Raw genomic sequence first — 23,300 nt, forward strand, 5'->3', positions numbered from 1 at the left:
GACCTGGCCAATCTTGAGGACAAACTGAGCCTTAATGGGATTAGCCTATTCTCTGGAATAACTGTAACATAACATCGTTATTCCTGTCCAATGACCCTGGGAAGGGTACACAAACAAAACAATAGAATCGTGCCGCGTCATTTATTGCTCGTCCTCAGCGGAAACGCCTTGCAGCGCGTCCGGTACTGCCCTCCATTTATTCTAATCCCTTACCAGACACTGGATTGGAATAAGCCAGTATAATGCATGATCTCTGGTTACACACAGATGTTAGTGCTCAAGACAGGAGTGGAACTGGTTTGTTTGAAGCCATTAGCTCTGTAAGCACACATGACAAGGCAGCCCATATGATAACTGGATAAGTCAGTTTTAAAACGACGCAAGTTCAATAATTCCTACATCGAAGTTGTACATTTTTAATCAGATACATGTTTCTAGTATGACTATGAGATATGCGGCGTTTTTGAAATGACCGTTAAAAGTGCATCTGTATTCAATTAGGCAATTTTATTATAGTGGGACGTGACTGTGTTATTATTGAGTGAATTTGTATATCGGCCATTGTGTCTTTCCTAGTTATTAATACGTGGTGGTAGTGGTAGTATACGAGAACAAACAACTACGTACTTAGTTGGCTAATATTAGTATGAGTAGATCAATTCAACGGGTAATTTTGTTAACCTACCTATTCTATTGTGATTGTGATGTACTTACTCATAGAACATCTTAGAATAGAACTATTAAGTTCCTCTATGAGTATCTTGCACGCAAAACATACCTAAATATACTTCAATACTTCGATTAGCTGTACCAACTTGATTCTAAGAAGCACTAATGAAAAGGGTTTTATTGATCGGTAAACAAACGTTCATGTTAACTGTCCATAAGATACGTACTTTACTTCAAATAGGCAATCTTTGGACCTACAAATATATTTATCAGTTATCAATAACTTCGTGTACAATACATTATCCAACGCGGTCACTCCCGATTTAGCCCCGACTTCCGTCCCAATTTACTAACATTCAATCCAACCAGCTAGTTTAACACTAAACTAACTGGACAGGACACCAGCGTAGGCGGACACACCCTGGCTTGCTATTGTTATCACACAAATTTGCACGTGCAGCTAATGCAACAACCATCTAATACCGCAAATGGAAGAATGCACCTCTTGCTGCAAATGCACAGTTTAATTTGTAACTTGGGCTGTTATTCCGATTGCGTTATGCCCGAATTTTGTTATGTAGGTAGGATTATTCCAAATCTAAAGGCCTTTAGTGACTTTCATACGCAAATCAAATCAAATTGTGATAATGAATTAGAGATCTGGTAATCTAGCGGTAAGGCGTAACTTACAAACCGTTGGTGCTTTCGTAATGTCATTTGAAATTTACCACTTGCTCATCAATAAAAAACAATATTGTGAAAAAACTAATTTGTTCCAAAGCCTAGTTTTCCCTATAGATTAGGAAGCCAGGTGGCAACCACATTCGTAAAGGTGCGTCTACGCTAGGCGAACCGAGCACGAGCGGAGCCGTTCTCGGCTTCGTCGTTCGCAGCGTCAAGTGTGGACGTACAACGAACCTGCAACGATTACTTCCCTCGAACGTAGTTTTCCGCAGTGTGCTCGCGGCACGAATATGGACGATATTAATAATATTGCGGCAGCCGCTGCTGTTGCAGCGATTATTATAGCAGTAGTCAGCAAAAAAGGAAAAAGGCCAAGACGATGGGGATCTACAAATCTATATAAAATGAGATCCAAGCAACAAAATTTAGATTTGCTAACCATTTTGAGAGGTCAAGAAGCAACTGGCCAATTTAAGAACCTTCTTCGAATGACATCGACAAACTTTGAGAATTTACTACGCTCAATTGGACCGCACATTGCAAAACAAAATACCAGATTTCAAGAGGCTATATCCATTCAGCACAGTTTTGGGTCCCATATCAATGAATTATTTTGATATAATTCAATTAATTGCAAAGAAGCATCTTCGGTCCACGTTTCCATGATGCTCGGCTCGAGCGACCGACGTCTGTCACTAAACACGTCCACGAGCGCACTGCGAGCGCGAGGCAAATCCCTTTGTGTTCGTCAAAAAACCGACAACCGGCGGAACGCAAACGAGCACGAACGAAACCACAGATTAATAAATAGTTACTACGTAACAGATACATCATTCCCATACAAAAGCGAAAATACCTACTCTATAATAGCCTACAAAATCTTAATAATAATACCTGCTGCTCAGGACGAGAAGAAATGTACCATAAGTATGCGCACAAAGAGTCGAGACTGCCTTGCTCGCCGTGCGAGCCACGTGCCAACGCGTCATCGTAAGAATGCGCTAGGGTTGTACTGTTACTTATGTTATTATTGTAATAAAACGAATGTTGCGAATCAACCATATTTTATATTAGTCAATCAAATATTTAAAAACAACACTCATAATACCTGACTCAAAAAACTCCTTAATTTACGATTTATCTACTTATGTTCAAAGAAATAAATAGTGACAAAATTCATAAAGATAGATTTAAAATACTACTCACCTTTCTTCGTCTCTCGGAAATGAAAAAACCGGCCAAGTGCGAGTCGGACTCGCCCACCGAGGGTTCCGTACTTTTTAGTATTTGTTGTTATAGCGGCAACAGAAATACATCATCTGTGAAAATTTCAACTGTCTAGCTATCACGGTTCATGAGATACAGCCTGGTGACAGACGGACAGCGGCAGCGGAGTCTTAGTAATAGCATAGAGTACCTTATACTAGAGCGGTACTGTCAGCAAATTTTGTAACCCCAGTAAATTCACTGCCATCTGTCGACACACTTTAAAACTAAAAATGAAGATTTATAAAAATACGATAGAATGTATTTAAATATAGATAAATGTTTTTTTTTTTGCATTAAATTTTTTTATGATTTTGACCCATGTTCTTTCACTGATATGCGTTAAAATTGTTAAATAACAAACGAAACCGTCAACGCCATCTATACGATTGTAGGCCAAAACTAGTAGCGCCCTCTGAACGAGAATCAAATTTTCTTGATTTTCGAGGCACGTTTTTTCCTTAGACTGTATCCATCTATTACGGAGTTATATCTATCTTTGGTAATAGGGTGCCGTTTTTACCCTTTAGGTAAGGAACCCTAAAAAAACGACAAATTTTCTTTTGTTTTTGACTTTTACACCCATCTACTGCACAATAATTACGTGGTTTCGGCATTTCGAAGCGTAAGCGCGAGAAACGTGCGGTGCGAGCGCTCAGGCGGGCGTTCGGCGGCCCTCTGTCGATTATATCGTCGACGATACGCCGAGCGGTAGGCATATAGCGCGTGGCTTTGAGCGAGTGAAGGAGGCCTGACGAAACGCTCGCAGCGCGCTCGTTCGAGGCTTGTAAGTCGGTCCACATTAGACGAATTGTGTTCGGCTCGTGCTCGGCTCGTGCTCGGCTCGCCTAGCGTAGACGCACCTTAAAATAAAAACCAATCCGCTAATTCTTGGGATTAAGTTACCAAAAGAGGACCCAGCACGCCTGTGGGAGCGGTTCTTCTGATTTTAATACTCTGTAAGCAAATATAACAGTCCTGCATAGATAATATAATGGATAATGCACAATGCACCGGAGAAACCGAGTGCCAATCGCATTGACAGCAGGAAGGGAATGCACTATACAGAATCGGTGATTCTAGGGACAATAGGGAAAGTTAATTAAAAACCACTGTTAAGTGCTACGGTTATATAAGCATCTCTTGTAATATAGGGCGTACGTTCCGTGTACCATACCTATAGGTATGGACAGAGAATATTACATTAGCAGCGCTCCAGTGCTGTATCTATTAATGTATAATGACAATGTTAGAATTTCCTTAGGATGCCGCAAGTTTAGTAGGCCTATAGGTATTTATTCGGAAAAAGTTGAGCCCTTACCCTTGTAAGTGTAACTATAATCACTTCATTAATAAAAGGAAGAGTGCTTCCTTCATTCCGTCAATAAATAAATAATGCATGTTACTAATTTGTTAGTCCGCCTGTCGAACAATGGTATCTCGCGTGTTGGTGGCATCGCGTGGGCCAAGTGTGCCAAGGATGGCCGGGAGCTGGCATCTCCTCTATTAGTGAATAACTTTATTATCACTTGTTGACTGTTTCCTTTGCCATGCCGTGTATATCATGTATATGTACGTCTGTCGTGAATATGACTTTAATTAAATTTTAAATGAATAAGTACCTAATATTTGTCACGTTTGACGTTCTCCGAACGACATTCTCCGAAATATTAATACAGTGCCTTTGAAGGAAGCTGAAAAAATAAGATAGAGGAGTTGATTTTTAGGTTTCCGTACCCCAAAGGGTAAAAACTGGACCCTATTACTAAGACTCCGCTGTCTGTCTGTCTGTCCGTCTGTCACCAGGCTGTATCTTCATGAACCGTGATAGCTAGACAGTTGAAATTTTCACAGATTGCTGCATTTCTGTTGCCGCTATAACAACAAATACTACAAACAGAATAAAATACATATTTAAGTTGGGCTCCCATACAACGAACGTGATTTTTTTGCCGTTTATTTACTTGGCCGGTTTTTCATTTATTTTACGGGGAGACCCCACCACTTTTATCACTCCTTTTTTTCGGATTAAAAGTTATATATATCATACATATGTTTATTGGGTAAATAGATACCTTACTTATGGTACCTTTATAAGATTAAGCAATTTAAAGTTAAAAACCTCAAAAGTATTCTTGTTTTTTGTACCTATGTTACATATTACGTAAACCTCATATTAAAGCTATCCAGAAGCAGATTGCCCAAATCGATCAGTGATAATGATAAGCCACTATGAGATACATCACATTACAAGTCATACAATGATGGATGACCTAAATAAACAGTTCTATCGTTGCGTAAACCGAAGCAAGTTAGACGTCTGTCTTACGGTTATCTTTTATCATCAGTATAGGTGTTATAAGAACGTCAACATACTTATCTAACGTGTTATTACACTGCGAAAAATAAATGATCCCGCATAGGGCTACCAAAAACTGTGTTCGTAGAGCTTGATGTTGTTCGGTACGGTACTTTACAAATAGACATGATGGATAGCTGGGTGTTGACTAAAGAATTGTTAAACACTTTTCAAGATTAATTTTATTCTTCATTAGCTGCACACTTCCACGTTGTTCACTGCATAATAATCTATCATTCAACACTAATGAGCAAAAAACATAAAATATTCTCGAGACAACTTCGCCATCTTAAAGTTCAACCGGAAATATATCTTCCCCATTCTTAAAACTGACATTTACTTTGAAATGACACTTAGTTCTATAGAATTTGTGTTGTTCTAAAAGTGTCAAATTAACTGCGTATCTCATTGTCATACGCGAGAACGCTATAAGTAGCTAAATGCAGTACTGAGTTACCTACTGACATTTCAGTCTATTCCAGTAGGTATTCTACTACCGTTTGCAGTTTTGAATGACAAAAATTCTTGACATGTCATGAAAAATCTTAACTTTTGGTGACCCTAGCGTGAAACGGAAAGTGCGAGACGCGTGCGAAGTTAACATTGTGTGCAGATGAATGCAACATTCCTACACAGTAGACTACAATCTTTGAGTAGTACGAGTATGAATAGATGTTTAAATATTACAGTCCTCACTTCATTGGAAAAGGGACCATAATGCCTTACATACATCCGCGTAACATCATTCAATGTTTTTCGCAAGGCAGTTTATAATGCCACCATTTTCTTTTCGCATTGTGTGCACTGCAAGAATAGCTTATCTAGATATCTGATTATTCTTTCCCATGAGTTAAAATACCGGCTTAATTATTTTAGGGTTCCGTACCTCAAAAGGAAAAAACGGAACCCTTATAGGATCACTCGTGCGTCTGTCTGTCTATCTGTCTGTCTGTCCGTCCGTCTGTCACAGCCTATTTTCTCCGAAATTAACTGGACCAATTAAGCTGAAATTTGGTATACATGTGTAAGTTTGTGACCCAAAGACGGACATGTAACGTAAACAAATGAATTTTAAACATGGGGGCCGTTTTTGGGGGGTAAATGAGAAATTTAAAAAATAAAGTGTCTCAATCTATATCGTGTTACATATCCAATCAAAGAGCTCATTGTGAGAATCTCAAACGCATATTTTTTTTTAATTTTAGGATAAAGAATTTAGACGTTATTTAAGAAAATAGGCAAGAAATGACCTTTATCTCCGAAACTACTGGGTCTAAAATTTTGAAAAAAATACACAAAATAGATCTTTACCTATAGATTATATACACGAAAACCTATTAGAAATTGCAGTCAAGCGTGAGTCGGACTTAATTACTTAGTTTTTGATCCGACCCCTACGGGTTTTTTAGACATTTCACTCATGTTTCACATAAAAAATACATTGTTGTAGAGTAGTTTACTCCGAGAGGGATGGGGCGTGCGGGGTGAAGGTGAAAGCAAAGATGATTTACGATGTAGAAGTCTATTCCAGTCGGCACTAGTTACAATTACACTAACTATACTACTAAACTAACTGCCTAAGGCCGAGCGGCGTCCTAAAGGACAGCAGTCGAGCGCCTAGGTGATGTGAAGAAATTTACTGGGTTAACTATGTGAGTCAAGAAGGCCGGTTAGGTCCCAGATGGTACGCTACCGTTCGCTTATTTGACTCCTAACTATTTCTCAACATTTACAAAAATCACTTCATCGGGTCATTATTCTAGGAAAAATCTTAACACCGCGAAGTAGAAACGGCGTGCACTAAGCACAGTGACATCTAGTGAGATGGTTTGGTAAACAGTTAAGTTGTACAAACATGCCCATTGTTTTCATATGTTAAACTATTTGGATACATTCAATATATTTTTAGGAACATGTTACATGATGTTCCGTATTTTTACAGGGTTTCAGAAGTCAGTAATGACGAGATATAATGGCGTGCTAACGCCATCTCTGTGTACATAGACGAATGATACATATGTATGGGTCGACAATGTTACATTAATCTATATCTATGCACATTCGTATTGTTTGCATAAAAACTAGTCAACACTTAACACAAGTTACACAAGGTTTTAGAATTTTAAAGCTACGGGAAAGGTAAAATATGCCCAAAGTTTAACTCGAATTCGGGGCCTACTAGCGCCATCTAGTAGTCTCATGTGAACTAAACATGGCTTATGTTTTATTTGAGAAAGAGTCGCGTTACAGTCTCCCCCTCTGGAACTGCAGACGACCCGGCGCGGTGACAGGAGAGATGCGTTGAGTTTATCTTCGGGATCGTCCACGACGTCTCGTGTTTGTTACGGTATCTGCGTTGGGAATAGGGGTGGTTTTCTTGGGTCTCCCCCTCTTCCGCAAAGGTTGCACGGGCATGGGCAATTGTGCGTCGTCGCTACTCCGGTATGGGCTCAGATCCTTCGCGTGGTACAAGCCTACTGCTTCGGTAGGGTTGCTGGGTGAGGCGAGGATGTAATTGGAAGTCCCGATCCGTTCCTTTATGAGGTAAGGCCCGTCTCGCCGCGGTGCGAAATTAGCGCTAACTCCTTTAGCAGCATTGCTTAGGGTGTGTGTGGTTACTAATACGAGATCGTTATCCCTATAGGTCGGGGTCTCTCTCCGATCCTGGTCGGCGATTTCTTTTCTTTGCTCCTCCTTCTGTTCACGAGTTTCTATAGGATGTTCTGCCATCGTGGTTGGTTCCTTGCTAAATTGGGACACTTGTTCGTTGTCGCGCAGTAGTAGCTCCAGCTGAGCCTTGTGGCTGTCATCGAGCAAAGTAGATTGTGCGGCCTTCGCTTCAAGTGAATTTATGCCAGTTCTTCTTGGTTCTGTGAATAGAGCAATCGAATTTGGTGATAGCTCGACTTCTGATGCTAGAAAAGTCTGCTGAGCGTCTTCGTACATGCTGTCCACAAACCTCGGAGAATAACCGTCAAATAGGGGTTTCGGTCTTTTGGGAGCGGGTACTTCTGGCAAATCAGCGATTGTAATCGGGATCAGTTTATAGGGGATGGCAGCACTCTCGGAAGGTAGATCGGCGTCGAATGGCAAGGCACGTTGAAGAAATGATCTTCTTGAGCAGCGCGTTGAAGAAATGAGCTTCCCAGGAGCGCTCTCTGACACCGCCGATGCTGCTACGCCATGACTTATAGCAGGGCCTGACCAGTAGGTCGACGAGGCCCCTTCTTCATCCTCCTCTCCCAACTCATAAACGTTCGTGGGGTTGTCAATGAAGTGCCACGTCATCTGTGGTACATTCACTACCATGCCGGCATCCTGTAGGAAAGGTATTCCCAGGAGTGTTCGTGTATCCCGCTTGCCAGGGAACACAATGAATTTCGTAGGGACCGCACGGTCACATACTTTGACTACGCATTTAAGTTTTAAAACTTCTTGTAGCTTTTCGTCGCCATCAGCCAGTGTCACTCGTGCTGGTTCAGTGCTGATACGGTAGCCACGCATTTTCAAGCAAGTGTACAGTTGATAAGAGGCCACATTGCTCCTGGCACCAGTGTCAATGAAGGCTGTCCCCGTGATGTTATCAATGCCAATTCCAATCATAGGCCTCTTGCGTATATCCATCGAGTCATCTTCAGCTATCCCAGCGGCGCAGAAATCGACGCGTTCTGTCTTGGTCACTTTCTTACTTTCGGTACACTTCGGGCATTTGCTTCGAACTACGCCTGGCGTTCCGCAACCGTAGCAAGCAAAAAGAGGTTGAGATGGAGATGGCGCTTGTGTAGCCGTTGCGGTAGTGACAGCAGCTGAAGGTTTGGCTTTCGAGGTATCTCGGTTTGCCTCACGTGCGGCTGCTTCTCTCGCCTTCTTCCGGCAGACATCTTCTGTGTGGCCCATAATCCGACAATGGTTACATCGGATGCGCTCCTTACTCTTTGCTGGTAGCGGTGGCTCGTCGTTAAGTAACAATTCCGCTGACTGCGCTGCTTCCAGGAGAGAGTCAAAACTCAAGACAGTTTCCCTTGGAACCTTCTTTTTTATACGTCTGTGTAAGTTCCCGTATACTATGTCGAGTTGCTGCTTTTCCGAGAGTGGGTCTGGTAGCTGAGCAAGCAGGTCTCGTTTCTTGGCTACAAAGGTCTCTGTCAGCTCACGAGGACCTTGATCAGTCATGACGATTTCTTTGTACAGCATATGCGCTGGTTTTTTGGGTGCAAATGCTCTGCGTAGTCTGCTGTCGAAGTCCGTCCAGGTTTTGACAGAATCCTTTATGCCGTTCCACCATACAGCTGCGGCGTCCTTCAGGATGAGAGGAAGGCTACTTAGCGCGTCGCTGTCGCTTATGGTCCCGACGTTTTTAAAGCACGTAGCTGCCGTCAGAAACGTTTGCACGCAGGCTGGATCCCTTGTACCGTCGTAGGAGAAGGTGGCCTTGGCGAAGGAACTGTGTTTCGCTGGAGGCGGAGCAGGTCGTGCAGCGCTGGTAATTGCTCCCAATAGCTGCTGGAATTGACTCTCTGTCATATTGACCGTCATCTCTTTGCTTTGCCGCAATAGTTTCGCTCTTCGTGTCTCGACAGGCATAAACCTTGCGACGTCACAGCACGGCCCCACGTTGGGCGCCAGATGTAGAGTAGTTTACTCCGAGAGGGATGGGGCGTGCGGGGTGAAGGTGAAAGCAAAGATGATTTACGATGTAGAAGTCTATTCCAGTCGGCACTAGTTACAATTACACTAACTATACTACTAAACTAACTGCCTAAGGCCGAGCGGCGTCCTAAAGGACAGCAGTCGAGCGCCTAGGTGATGTGAAGAAATTTACTGGGTTAACTATGTGAGTCAAGAAGGCCGGTTAGGTCCCAGATGGTACGCTACCGTTCGCTTATTTGACTCCTAACTATTTCTCAACATTTACAAAAATCACTTCATCGGGTCATTATTCTAGGAAAAATCTTAACACCGCGAAGTAGAAACGGCGTGCACTAAGCACAGTGACATCTAGTGAGATGGTTTGGTAAACAGTTAAGTTGTACAAACATGCCCATTGTTTTCATATGTTAAACTATTTGGATACATTCAATATATTTTTAGGAACATGTTACATGATGTTCCGTATTTTTACAGGGTTTCAGAAGTCAGTAATGACGAGATATAATGGCGTGCTAACGCCATCTCTGTGTACATAGACGAATGATACATATGTATGGGTCGACAATGTTACATTAATCTATATCTATGCACATTCGTATTGTTTGCATAAAAACTAGTCAACACTTAACACAAGTTACACAAGGTTTTAGAATTTTAAAGCTACGGGAAAGGTAAAATATGCCCAAAGTTTAACTCGAATTCGGGGCCTACTAGCGCCATCTAGTAGTCTCATGTGAACTAAACATGGCTTATGTTTTATTTGAGAAAGAGTCGCGTTACATTGTTTAAATTGTGTAATGTACGGAACCCTTGGAACGCGAGTCCGACTCGCACTTGGCCGGTTTTTATGTTTTATTATTTAGGTACTGACACGAAACTTTTCAAGATGTTGTTTTTTGTTTTCATTTTCTTCTCTTATTGGTCTGTCTCAGTTTTAACGCCATAATTTTACGATGTTTGGCCTCATTAGTGTTTTTATTTCCTAATATCGTACCAAAAATAATATTGGCACAATGGTAAAATATCACAGACGTTAGTGCAATGGCACCAATCGGGAACAAACATTAGGAATACATTGTCCTAACTAAGACGGGAGAGAGACCGATTATAATAAATTAAGTACAGTCATTGTCACTTGTTTGTATTTGCAATTATCAAACTAAATGTGTCGTGGTTGCTAGTCGTGTGGTCGCGTCACGTTGTCGCATACCACTTGCCAGTTAGTCAGTTTAGGAATACGAGAAGAGTTTTAGCAGAGAGTTAGAGTGTTAGCTATAATTGCAGATGCCAATCTCCGTCGTGTGCGATGGCTCTAAAATCCTCGTTAACAGAATATTTCTTACCGTTTTTAGGGCGCGAAGATCACCGCGTCGGGAACGCTATATCTGGAGATCTAGAACAGACAGATTTAATTATAACCATAACGAATACTGTAATTAAGAGATGACACCGCGGGAAACCGAAGCGCCGTAAAAAGACTTAGATGGCCTAGATAAAGAGACAACGCAACACTCTATAGTTCAGGCAGTTCACCTCGTAATAGGCCGATTTTTTTTGTCTAATTAGTTTTTGTTTAGATTTAGACATCTGACTAATTTTGGGCGAAATAAATAAAAAATCCCAATTTTTCCTAATAAATGTGTAGGTATAATAATAATAAACATTCTTTATTGCTCCACAAAGAAAACAAAATTTGATACTTATTTGTTTTGTAGGTATGTGATTTTCGTTTGAGATACGAAAATACTATACGTTTTTTAACTCAGAGGAAGAGGTTTTAGGGCATACGGTGATTACGGTGATATTGCACTTATTATATTATACAGAACATGGAACTCTATCTATCCACCAAATTGTATCATTATCAACAAAAACAACCCACAAAAAAGAAACATACCTACGGCCTAATATTTAAACTTTTATTGTTTTGATGACTTCACGACTAGAATCATCATGTTTCTATAGAAAATTATTATTATTATGCTGATAATAATCACTATTATAATGATTTGTTTTTTTACCAGATTCAGTATAAGTACTTATATCAGATAAAAGAGGAATCTTACAAAAAATTCGTAGAGCTCCACTAAGAAAGGATTTATTGTAATTCAGACTCTAAGTGGATGAAAATAAGGTTAAGACTTTTGACGACTTTTGCACAAATGAATTTGCTAGCGGAGACCAGTGTAAGCACATATGATTGCCTTGACCCTGGCTGATGTCTTCACTATGGTTGAATGCGGACTCTTATGTGGGCCGCTTATCATCATCAAGTCATCACTGTGCCCACCGCGCATGAACCCGAACGGATTTACTACATACCGACAAAAACAGCTAATATCAATTATAAACCTTATAGATATGAAATAAAGTTTACTTATGATTGTGTCAATATGATATCTTTGCATTTTCTTAACGTGAATTGATTGTGACTTAAACATAATCAATTTGAAACTGCCACCGTTGCATAAGGTGATCATCAGTTGTAATAAAATGTCTCATAAAGTCATAACGTAACGTGTCTTTTAACCATTCTTAAAATAACAAAGCTCGGTTAGAGATCTACACACACAATCAAATAATGTAATATTATAAGACCGAAATGATTTTATATTTTGAATTTTTGAAAAGATTTTTTTAGGACTATGAAAATAGCATTAAGTCTTGAATTGTAGATTTTTTTACAGTTCAGTTAGAGTTCAGAAGTTCAGTTTCAGCACAGTTTAAAAGTTGAGAATTAGCTAAAGACTATCGTGACGGTTTTTCTTCTTTTATTATGCGTGCGATCTAGTTGCAGTTTCTTAATAAGGCTTCCTTTTGTACCTTTTTGGTACGGAACCCTGATAACAGAGAGGCATTATTTGAAGATTTTTCTAAACAGGTAATTGTCTTAAAAGTTTCTCCAGTGAATTGTATGAGTCATTCATGTCAACATACATCCCATATGGCTGTCACCATATGCTATAATTACTAATGTGGGAAGGTTAATCGAAGCTAGCTAAGGCAGCTACTTGCGATTCAAGGCGAATCTCTAGATATCTGATACACCGTGTCCTATAGCTCTATCTAAAGATAATCTATTATCTATTGGTCACGATAAGACTGTAATAGGTATTTGTTTTACACGGGGGCAAAGTTGTTGTTTATCCTCTCGTGCTAATATTGATAACCGAGCCAGCGAAAAGTGGAATTTTGAGCGTTGCGAGGGTTTCAAGGCACGAGGGTTAAACAAATTTTGCCACCGAGTGAAACACAACATTTTTTCACCACACCAATGCAAGGAAAATACTGACTGTAAAATATCAAACTAAATCAAATCAAAATGAATGTTATTAAATATTTATCATTCAAAATCATCATTTAAAAGTCAATTCTACCAGCAAACATAAGAAAAAAAATCAAAATTTGCATGTGGATGCAACTTCCTTATCAGTTTCTGAACAATCAAGAGAGACTTTACCAGCTGGTGTGGTGAAAATGCAAAGAAATAAGTAGTATTGTATCGCTACACCATGTAGCTACCTAGAGATAACCTATCATTTTTTACTTGTAAATATAAGAATGTAAAGAAATAATTTTCATTATGTCGCAATAAAATTCAATTTCCTCGCGTTTCGCGCTATGATTAATTTGAGATGCTAAGGTAAAAATTATCTTTTTTTTTCTTCAATATTTCGCTCTAGATAATTTCGCCTGCAGTGAGTAGTATCACAACAAATAAAGCGGTAAATTAAATGACAACTTATGAAATGAAATGACAACTTGTAACTGACAGCTTATTTGATAACCAAAATTGGTGGAAAATGGGGCTGTGATGAAGTTTGTAAGTCGTTATTAACACGCTTTTATGACTTTATAGTCACTGGCCAAACTTCATCACAGTCCTATTTTCCAAGGCCCTTTTATATTAATCATATCCTACGTGCCTTATTAAAAGCGTTTCAGACTCAATAAAATAGACCATTTGAGACTGTATCAAACACGTATAAGTACATAATAATACGTTCAATACACGTCATAATACAAGTCATGAACAATATGAACATCATGCACATTGAATACGAGTTTCTAGACACACTCCTCTCCGATCCTATTATCCTTCCCCTCGAATGACTTATCTCTTAATAATAAAACGGCTGCGAGGGGAATACTAAACCGGAGCAACTGTGTATTACCATTAGTTGCGTTGCGTTGCACGAGTGCGTGTGAGTCGAAGTATTCGGGTGCCACTGTAACGTGACGTTAAGATCCGACAACTTGTTTGCTTTTGAATTTCTTAGATGTTTGAGTCTTCTGCAGAACTTCGCGAGTCCTTTTTAGGAAAGATTGCAATTCCATTCACGGTGTCCAAGCATCCCTTTGGCGACGCCCCTGACGGTGTCGGTTTCGCTTTCAGTACGGATCAAACGAAGGCCTATAGTAGGACTTTAAAAGCTACCGATTTGACCCCCATGTGTGTTCAGCGAAAAATAAAGGTTTCGAAGAAAACTGATTTTTCTAATGCCTGTTAGGTACATATGATCTGCGTGACATATGCATATATGTATGTACATAAAAATCGAGTGTTTATTAACAAGGTATTAATGAGTCTCGCTGACTTGATCTTATTAAGATTGCAACAACTTTTAATGTTTCTGTTTGGCCGTATCGTTGAGTGGTAGTTGGTAGAGAATAGCTTTTGGCATTAAGTCCACTATTTGTACATAATTGTATATCTTTGTGCAATAAAGTTTAAATAAATAAGTAGAGTTCGGACCAAGCAGTCTATCAAATGCGTTAATCGTAATCGGAGACCGCAATTATACTGGTCCCTTGTGCCTTTGACTTGCCCGTGCTTGGCAGCGATTTGAACACCCCAGAGGTCAAGCATTGCGTGTCCAAGTCTGATAAACCTCTAGCAGGACGTTATCTTGAAAATTTATTCGTAGGGTGTTTCATTAGTAGGTATATATGTATACTGTCCTATTTTCGTGGACTTTCAAAAAGAGGTCTTCAAATCATTATTTTTAATCGTAGATCTATATTTTCCAATACATAAGGTTGGCATTGGTTGTAGGTTTATGTATATTGCAGCCCAGATTTGTGAAACTCTGTTTTAATACTTTTGATAATAGTATTGCCTGTAACGCTAAATCACTACTAGTATAAAACAAAGTCTCTTTCCGCTGTCTGTCCGTCTGTCCCTATGTATGATTAGATCTTTAAAACTACGCAACGGATTTTGATGCGGTTTTTTTTAAATAGATAGAGTTATTCAAGGAAGGTATAATTTGTAAAGGTTTTATGTAAATTAGTTGAACTACCCGTGCGTAGCCGGGGCGGGTCGCTAGTTAGTATTTATCCCGGTAAGGGCATTTATTTGTGTGATGGATGAACACCCCTATTATTTATTAATTTATTTATATAAAATTTTAATGCTTTAATGTAATTTGTATAAACAAATTAGGTACATAGGTACCGTATGACCGACTGTTACTAAAACAGGCCAAGCCTATAAATGTAAAATCAAAGCTCCGAAAGATTCAAAAGATATTGTTCTATCTTTTTATATCTTTTTATAAGGTATTATTGGTGATTGATGTTACATGATTAGACGACTGTTATTACAATATTTTATTTTATATAATACATAAATAACACAGTTTTTTACACAATTTACCTAAATTCGTTCAACTTTCTCGAATTTTGAATGACTTCAAAACAGAGATGGGCAAAATTTATTCGATTGACGAATAAGAATAACAAAATAATTCACGAATGACGTATAAAATTGTCGGATGATTACTCTTATTTGAATAAATTATTCGTCGAATAATTTGTTCATCGAATGAATTGCCATGAATAATTGTTTATTGGAATACCATATTAACTTTTCCCGGTTTAGAAAGATTTGGCAACTGTGATGTGCAATGCACTGCACCTCAATGGTTACTGATAAATATAAATTATGCGTTGTACGTTCGCTCTGAAGCAAACAACTGATAAGAAAATTAGCTTTTCTCACTCTTTAATATATATATATAGCTATCTCTTTCTAGGCCAGGCTACAAAGTTAGTAACTTTGTGAGTAATTGATTGTTCATGCTAATCCTTTGTTTATTATACCACCTGAACAATCTTTAATGTGTCAGAACAAAAATACAGCAAAAACGAGTCATATTAAACGTGGTATTATTCGGGTTGTTTATTTGAGTGGAATAAAGCCAAAAAACTTAAATATTTTTACTGGTTTTATTCGAATGAAATAACGAATAAATGAATCTTCATTTGCAAAGCGGTAGAATGATATATTCGCGAATAAACCATCCGCGAATAAATCATTCGCAAATAAATCATTCGTGAATAAAAAAATCTTGAATTAATGATTATTCGAATGATTTTTCCGATAAAAAATTATTCGTTAATGGCCATCTCTGCTTCAAAGGCATGCAACAGACTATGTTAATGTCTTGTTTTCAAACCTGTCAGTCTAGACTTGCCTAAATACATAGATTTAAACATAAAAGATAAAGCATTTGGACATTGTCGCAAAACATGCTAATTATCCTTTTTATTCGGATTCCGTAAATATTGAATGTGCTGTTTGCCAGCGCCATTTTTCCACGGCTGTTGGACACACAAAAACAGTATTAAAATGTATGAGATCGCATTGTTTCGTTCGTTCGCAATTGTTTGTCTAGCGAGTTGTATAACACTGTAACACCTATTTGGTTATTATGACAATACGTTTTTCAGGCGTAAGTCGGTTCCCTAAGATAAGTATCCACTTTTCTATACAATTAGTATGGCAACTTGGTTATACTTAAGTTGGGGCACCGGCCGTACCATTCAAGAATGAAAAGTCGTATTGGTATTAAGCTAAAATTGTATTGAATATTGTCCCAATGAAGCATAATGAATGAACCATGTTGAATTGGAATTCGATTTAGACAATCAGAATGCAGTCCAAGTACCACAACAAACTCTTATACCTAATTTTGAGTTATTTTAACTTATTTAAATGTAAAATATCTTTTTTGTGGCACATGATTATTGCCATTGCATTACCAATTACACTTAACTATTATTAAAGTTTCTTCATAATTAACAGCTAATCTGTTATTACGTAAATTTTAATACCTAATATTATTCGGTATCTCAAGATCATGAAAAGACTCCTTTTCATGATCTGAGGTCAGTATCAAACGCATTAATCTAAATTAATGAAGGCTTACTGCAATACTTTTTTTAAAGGCATTTCATAGGGCACGAACCCATTGATCTTTCATTTCATTATGAAAGCATCTTTAAAATCAACGCAAATTTTAATCACTATGTTACAATTGATGTACTGTAGGTACACTATGTACTGTATGTGTTTGTCTTGTGTTTCTTAGGTATTATATCGTTAAAGTAAAGTGAAATATGCACCATCATACCTAGTTCCTAAAAAACTTGGTTGATTCTATTTCGGTCCTCATCCAAGATAAGGTGAACGTCTGGTTGTTTACAAGAGGCCACATATGGGCAGCATCTCATTACGCAATTAAGCTAAAGATGCAGACGTTATTTAAGAATGCTTAATGCAACACGGAGAAACCTGATGCTTGATGAAGATTAGGTAAACTCTCGGTTTCCTGAACTCAGTAATGTTGTAATACCTAGGGGTATTTTAATAAAAGTTTATTCATAACTTAAACCACTCAGTGGATAAAAATTATTGCTGCAACGATTGGATGAACCAAGGAAATACGCTATCATCCGACTGACCGATGAGATCTGATGATTAGGCTATATCATTCTGATTTCGCTTGTTTAGGAAGTTCGGTAACCTCTAGAACCACAAAATGTCAATGCACCTTCTTTCCTTACATTGTCCCAAAAAAAGTACGTATAAGCACAAATTTACCCTTGGTCGGATTTCATTTGTCAGGGTGCTTTATTACAGACACTTTAAAATGCAAATAAAATCTCCAAAGTGTCTGCAAGGTCCCCAATCTGTCGACCAACGCAATAATGGTGGGCCCTCGCCCGTAAAATTACGAGATGCACCCAGCGGGCTGGGGGAGCTACGGGTTATTGCCTCTACATATCAGACATTGGTGCATATGCGCGCACAGAGCGAATAAACTTTATTTGTATGTTGTGAGGCGGCCGAACGCTGATAGTGTCGTAGTCACAGCGGGAGGGGCGCGCCGCCGGTTAGTGCCGATCGCGATTCTCCGCCCGACTCACGCGTTACGCTACATCGTCCAAACTGTTCTAATTTCGAAATTAAAATCGTAACATTCCAACTGGATTTTTAGTTTTTTGACGCCCATAGACAATACGATGTCAACGCAACTGTTGAAAAATTTAAATCGGAGGCGTTTTGTCTTACGCGATATAATCTTAATTTTACTTTATGATAACAATTAGGGAGTTCAGACATTGTTTTGAAGTAAACGGATACCGGTCAAGTGACTGCATGAGATTTTCTAAAGCCTCTTATGTGAGCTATGTGACAGTGTGTTACGTGTATGCAGTGCAAATTTAATAATAGTCATACATCACGTTGGTCATTGGTGTCCATCAATACCGCTTTAAGTCTAGTGTGCCATTAAATTAAGCTTTAAAATTTAAACGTAACGTAAGTATCTATCATAGACAAGTGTGTGGGTAGATGAAAAACTAATTTGCGCACACGTTTCGGAGGGTAGTGCAGTGCTAATGTTTAAATCGGGATTGTTCAACCGCTCTGGCGGCGCGATGGAGCCAGAGGAAATGGAAGAAAGTTTGGAGTTGGAATATGACATGTGGGATGGGCAGTTCGACTTTGTGGGGCCGCAGGGTCCACCGCCGGAGACCAGGAGTCGGATATTCTCCGACTCTAGCGTCACGGAGGACCTGTTCACGGGCTCTCCGCTGACGCCGCATCTGACAAATGGATTGAATGGAGGAAAGAAGACTGCAGCACATCAGTGGTGTGACAATCTGTCTGATCAAGTGAGATTCGTAATTTTCCTAATTAGTTTCTTGTTACATTACAGATTTTGGGCCTAAAAAAAATTCTTTAAAAATATAAAGTTGATTTAGCCCCCCTATCCTGCAGCCAGACCTGCTTACTTGGCATTAGGGTATATGATAGGAGAGGTTTAGGCAAATTTTCAGCTTGCCTCAAGGACCTACTCCAAAATGTCCACCAGCTCTCGGTCTATTAGGTGCGTTACCTACGCGTTGGAATTTTGCATTAAATCATTGTCTCCTTGCGATATTTACTTAGGTACTATTAAGCAAATGTTACTCTATCCCACACATTAAACACCTATCGAAGGTTGCTTCGATAAAAAGACTAAGTATTGCAAGCAAGACAAGATCTAACCTAACGTTACCTACGCGCTCTAAATATCTACCAGTCCACTCCATACTTCAAGTCGCGCAGAAACGCAACTCATGCTAACAGGTCTGATAATGTGACTTAGGATAAAGCGTGTTGACCTGTAGGTCAACCTTATTAACCTTAGGGTTCAGTAATAGATATATACTTACTTACCTCTCGTTTTCTATTCTCAGTTTATTACTGGTGTTACTTTACCACTAACCCCAGTATCAATGTGAAACGTATACCTACTTACATCTAGGTGAGATAATGTCTAGCGCCTCTGGAAACTGGGCGTTGCCAGATGTTCGCAAAATTCCCATTCATAGCTGATTGGAATTCGTCCACAATGCTCTACATTACGAGTACCATCGTCGACACAGTTAACCATTCGTAAACCTTACCGCATCGAGACAAGGTCGATCAATGGTCAGCTATTATTGTTGTTAGTACAGTAGCCACTATGATACCAGCCGGTGCGTAACCGGCAACGGAACTCGATCTAAATTCCAAATCAAGTGTTTTTTTACTCGGTCGATCAGGCGCGTCCGCGGACCTGCCCGTACCGTCGCCGGCGAATTTGTATACCTACTTAACCTGGTAGCTTTCGTAACTCTTACACCATGGTTATAAAGCCTATTGTTCTCTGATACATTTACGTTTTTATTCTGGTGGTTCTATTCGCGGCTGTCACGCGATCCTACTATCCAGCCTTATTTGTCGGTATTTCATCGACCAAACCCCTCAAATCCATATTTACAAAGGTTCCGACTTTAACACCTTCTTTTGTTACTTCGTGATTGAAGATATTTATCTGTATCTTCAAAGTTTCTCGTCCGATTTCAAATAGACTTAAAAGACTTGTGTAATATAGGCAAACCTAATTTAAAAATACTCATTAGTGAGTGTCATATAAATCTCTTACTTCATCAGATAAAGCTTTATTTCAAAAACACGCTGTTTCTCACGAGCGTTTGTTTCCGAGCTTGGATTGGCGCTGTAACAATAGTATAATTTAATTTATTCCTAACAATTGTTAAGAAAGATACAACGCGGTACAACGCGGTTACTTGCTCTTACGTGTGCAGTGAAAGCTTACGTGTTCGTCGAATATTCTAGGAATTTACAATCTGTAGCTGATTTATTGGCAAAAGATCCCCTTGGGGCTAAACGGCAGTTTCCAATTAAAATCGCTAAGCCCCTCTTTTGCCACCCCTAGGAAGTAATTACATTACATGACGCTATCGTATTCCCATCCCTACTTAATGCCCTGAGGCCTAAAGAGTAAGTATAATGGACCTGTAGAACCAAGGTGTTTTTTTTGCTTTTTATTATTATTATTTAAGCTTTTTTTCTCGCACATCTATTATAAAATTGACTTTTCTTTTGTTTGTTATGTTTTTACGATGTGTGATCCCTTGAGGGTAAAAGCCTCCTCCATCTTTTTCCATTTCTCTTTGTCTGTAGCATTATTCTCCCAAGTATTTCCTGCAATTGCTATGATGTCATCAACCCATCTTTTTCTGTGTTTCCCTGAGCTACGTTTGCCCATTTTTTGCTTTTAAACATGGCTTAAACTTAAGGTTACCGCTTACCATCCTACTGCATCACTGCACCATGTAAGAAGCCCTTACGCGTCAAGAAAATCCAATAGGCTGAGGTTTTTAGCCTTCCAAAAGGCGAAAGACCTCAGGGCCCCGCACCAACTAGATAGTCTGACCAAGTTAAAAAGGCCACTTTAGGCAAACTCTGTCAATCGGTGAGGGCTACGGGAGATCCAGACCGATGGAGATTTTTAGCCTGATCCGTAACGCCCTGTAGTCCAATTCGCATCGGTCTACTATATACCAAATCATGAGATAGTTTCAAGCACAGCGAGACGAAGATACATAAAGTGGAAAAGTAGGGATAAACTCAGCTCGACCCCTATAAATCAGCATCTTCGATTCTCAATGCATCAATTTATTTAAATAGAATAGAAATCATGTATTCAGACAACACATCAATACAAAAAACACAGCAATTTCTGTGGAGCCAGCGGAGTGTACGGGACACGTTGTGGACGACGTAAATCTGGTATTCGCAAACCGTGCCAGGACCAAATCTACCAAAACATGAAGAAGTTTTATTATAAAGTATTAAGTATAAATTCAGTTCAACCCCTACTTATAAATTTACATTCCCGATGCATTCGTGTCTGGTATTCGCGAACCGTGTCGGGCAAAACCTATCAAAACATGAAGTTTCAATTCAGCAAAGCCAACATACATTGTAAAGTAGAAATAAATTCAGTTCAACTTTATATGTCGTATTTACGAACCGTGCCAGGGCCAGCACACGCGTCACTGCAGTAATTAGGTTACCGCAACGTTGCACTTCCATCCTTCTCACTTCCTCCATTAGTATTAATGTATTTGTTTCCTGCTCCTTTACACGAGATCCTTGTTTTTGTTTTAATGCTAGAATATTTTGTAACGCCGTATTATAATATTGTGTTATAGTTTAACTAAGTACTTCCCAGTAAACTGAAATAGATGTCATTTATTAAAGAAAAAGTGACGAAGCCCTCCAGTGGTGAAGACCGGATTCGAACCGACGTCTTTAGCTATCCGGATTCCGGGCTACCGCTTTGAACCCCTAGGCCACCCCGCCATGGCGGAACCGGTCCCAATTTAAAAAAACACAAATCAAAAATATTTAATAAAATAATTTGATTTGTTCCCAAAGTTGTGTACTTTTCCCAGTAGTTCTTCATTCAAGTCAAATCAGTATTAAACAACGCGGTCGTATAAATAAAATAAAAATCATTTAGACAAATTAAAATGAAAAGTTGGTACCTATCCCCATTAAGAAGTTAATTATAATAACATTGTTTTAAATTACGAGAAAATGGTAGTAAAAATGAGGTTTCGCGTAATTGGAAGTAAGATATTTTATTCCATATCTACACGCATAATGCCATTTACATATATAGGCTGGAATATTTCTAGACTGAGCTGAAAGGATAGTGTGATCTAAGTAATCTACAGTCGAATTAGTAAGTAAAGTACTTATTATAATCGTAAAGCTGGATTAAAGAGTATAACAAAATCATTAAAATGAAAAATGTTTATATCGGTGACATCAAAGTAATTTCCATTTTAAATTGACACAGTTATTAACTTGACTTTAATGCAGATATTTGCACTAATGTTTAACAAACTGTATCTCACGAACGGTTAGAAATATTAACGTGATGATTAATAAGTGAAAAATACGTAAAGTACGTAGCCTAAACAATTCCCCATTTGCATAAGTCCCTCATATATTTCCACCCAATATATATTTTCACCATCTTCAAGAAACTGTTCAAATTCTGCCTGAAATAGCCCTTTTACAGTAAGCCCTTAGCGTTATAGTCTCCAATGTTTCCATTTCATTGTACTTAATAAAAATTCCGTTTGTTTTGCGACTATATTTGATCGATCCCTCGTGCACCATTGTATTCAACCCGACAATTATTTAATTACCCACCGAACGGACTGAAACTGACCGTTACCACTTATTATTGGAGCGAATGACAAGCAAATGTAAATCGTAAGCGTGACAAATGTCACATGTACCTTATTAATACTCGCATAGAGTTCAACATTAATCATGGGTAATACCGCAAACCGACCTAATAGCGTATGCTTATTCATGTGAGACATATGGGAATTTAGAATGTTCGGTGACCCGTATTGGAGCACATTTGATGGATGATATACCTATAACTTACCTACATATTTTTGGAGCACGTGGAAATGGAGACATACAATTGTAAAAAACACTTGGCCTGAGCGGTTACTATTCATATCCATAATACAATAGAAAAAGATTTACTTAACCGTAATTAATTTAAATTGATTTTCTGTAACCATTACAATTTTAATTATAACATGGGGACTGTAATTAGAGTTAACTATTTTGAATTCATAAAAGGATTTTAGTTTTAACTTCTGATTATCAAATACGTCATTATCATCAACTTGGTTTGTTTTCGACCACTGACACTAAGTCTTTTAACATCTCTTCTGACATTGCTAACCTTAAAAAATACTGACTAGCTTCATGTCCCATCTCCAACTCTTTCTTCTTCTTGCTTGCTACTTTCCATTATTTGGGGTCGGCTCTCCTTGTTTTAGGAGTGCCGGGACGGTCTATCCTAGGTTTTCGCATCTGTAAGTTGGGCTAACATTCCCTTAAAATCACTGTTAAACAATAAAGCGTGTAATAATAATAGTTATAGTTATTATGCAGAAATTAAGCTATTATGTATGTAGTTTCTTACCAGTTACTTTTAATGAATCATCAATT

General features: G+C 38.7%; 1 protein-coding gene across 4 annotated transcripts in view; it reads left to right on the forward strand.

Annotated features, from left to right (window-relative positions):
* Positions 1-23,300, forward strand: part of LOC134745140 (rab11 family-interacting protein 4) — a 112,950-nt gene that overhangs the window by 71,464 nt on the left and 18,186 nt on the right. Inside the window, exon 1 of one of the 4 annotated variants that reach the window (XM_063679113.1) lies at positions 17,803-18,592. The exons of the other annotated variants lie outside the window; for them this stretch is intronic. Coding sequence (XP_063535183.1) covers positions 18,317-18,592 — 276 coding nt within the window. The 5' untranslated portion in view covers positions 17,803-18,316. Of the gene's footprint in view, positions 1-17,802; positions 18,593-23,300 lie in introns of those variants that run through there. 4 annotated transcript variants of the gene reach the window in all.

This window comes from Cydia strobilella, chromosome 11 (assembly GCF_947568885.1).
Source record: "Cydia strobilella chromosome 11, ilCydStro3.1, whole genome shotgun sequence".
Taxonomy (NCBI): Eukaryota; Metazoa; Arthropoda; class Insecta; order Lepidoptera; family Tortricidae; genus Cydia; species Cydia strobilella.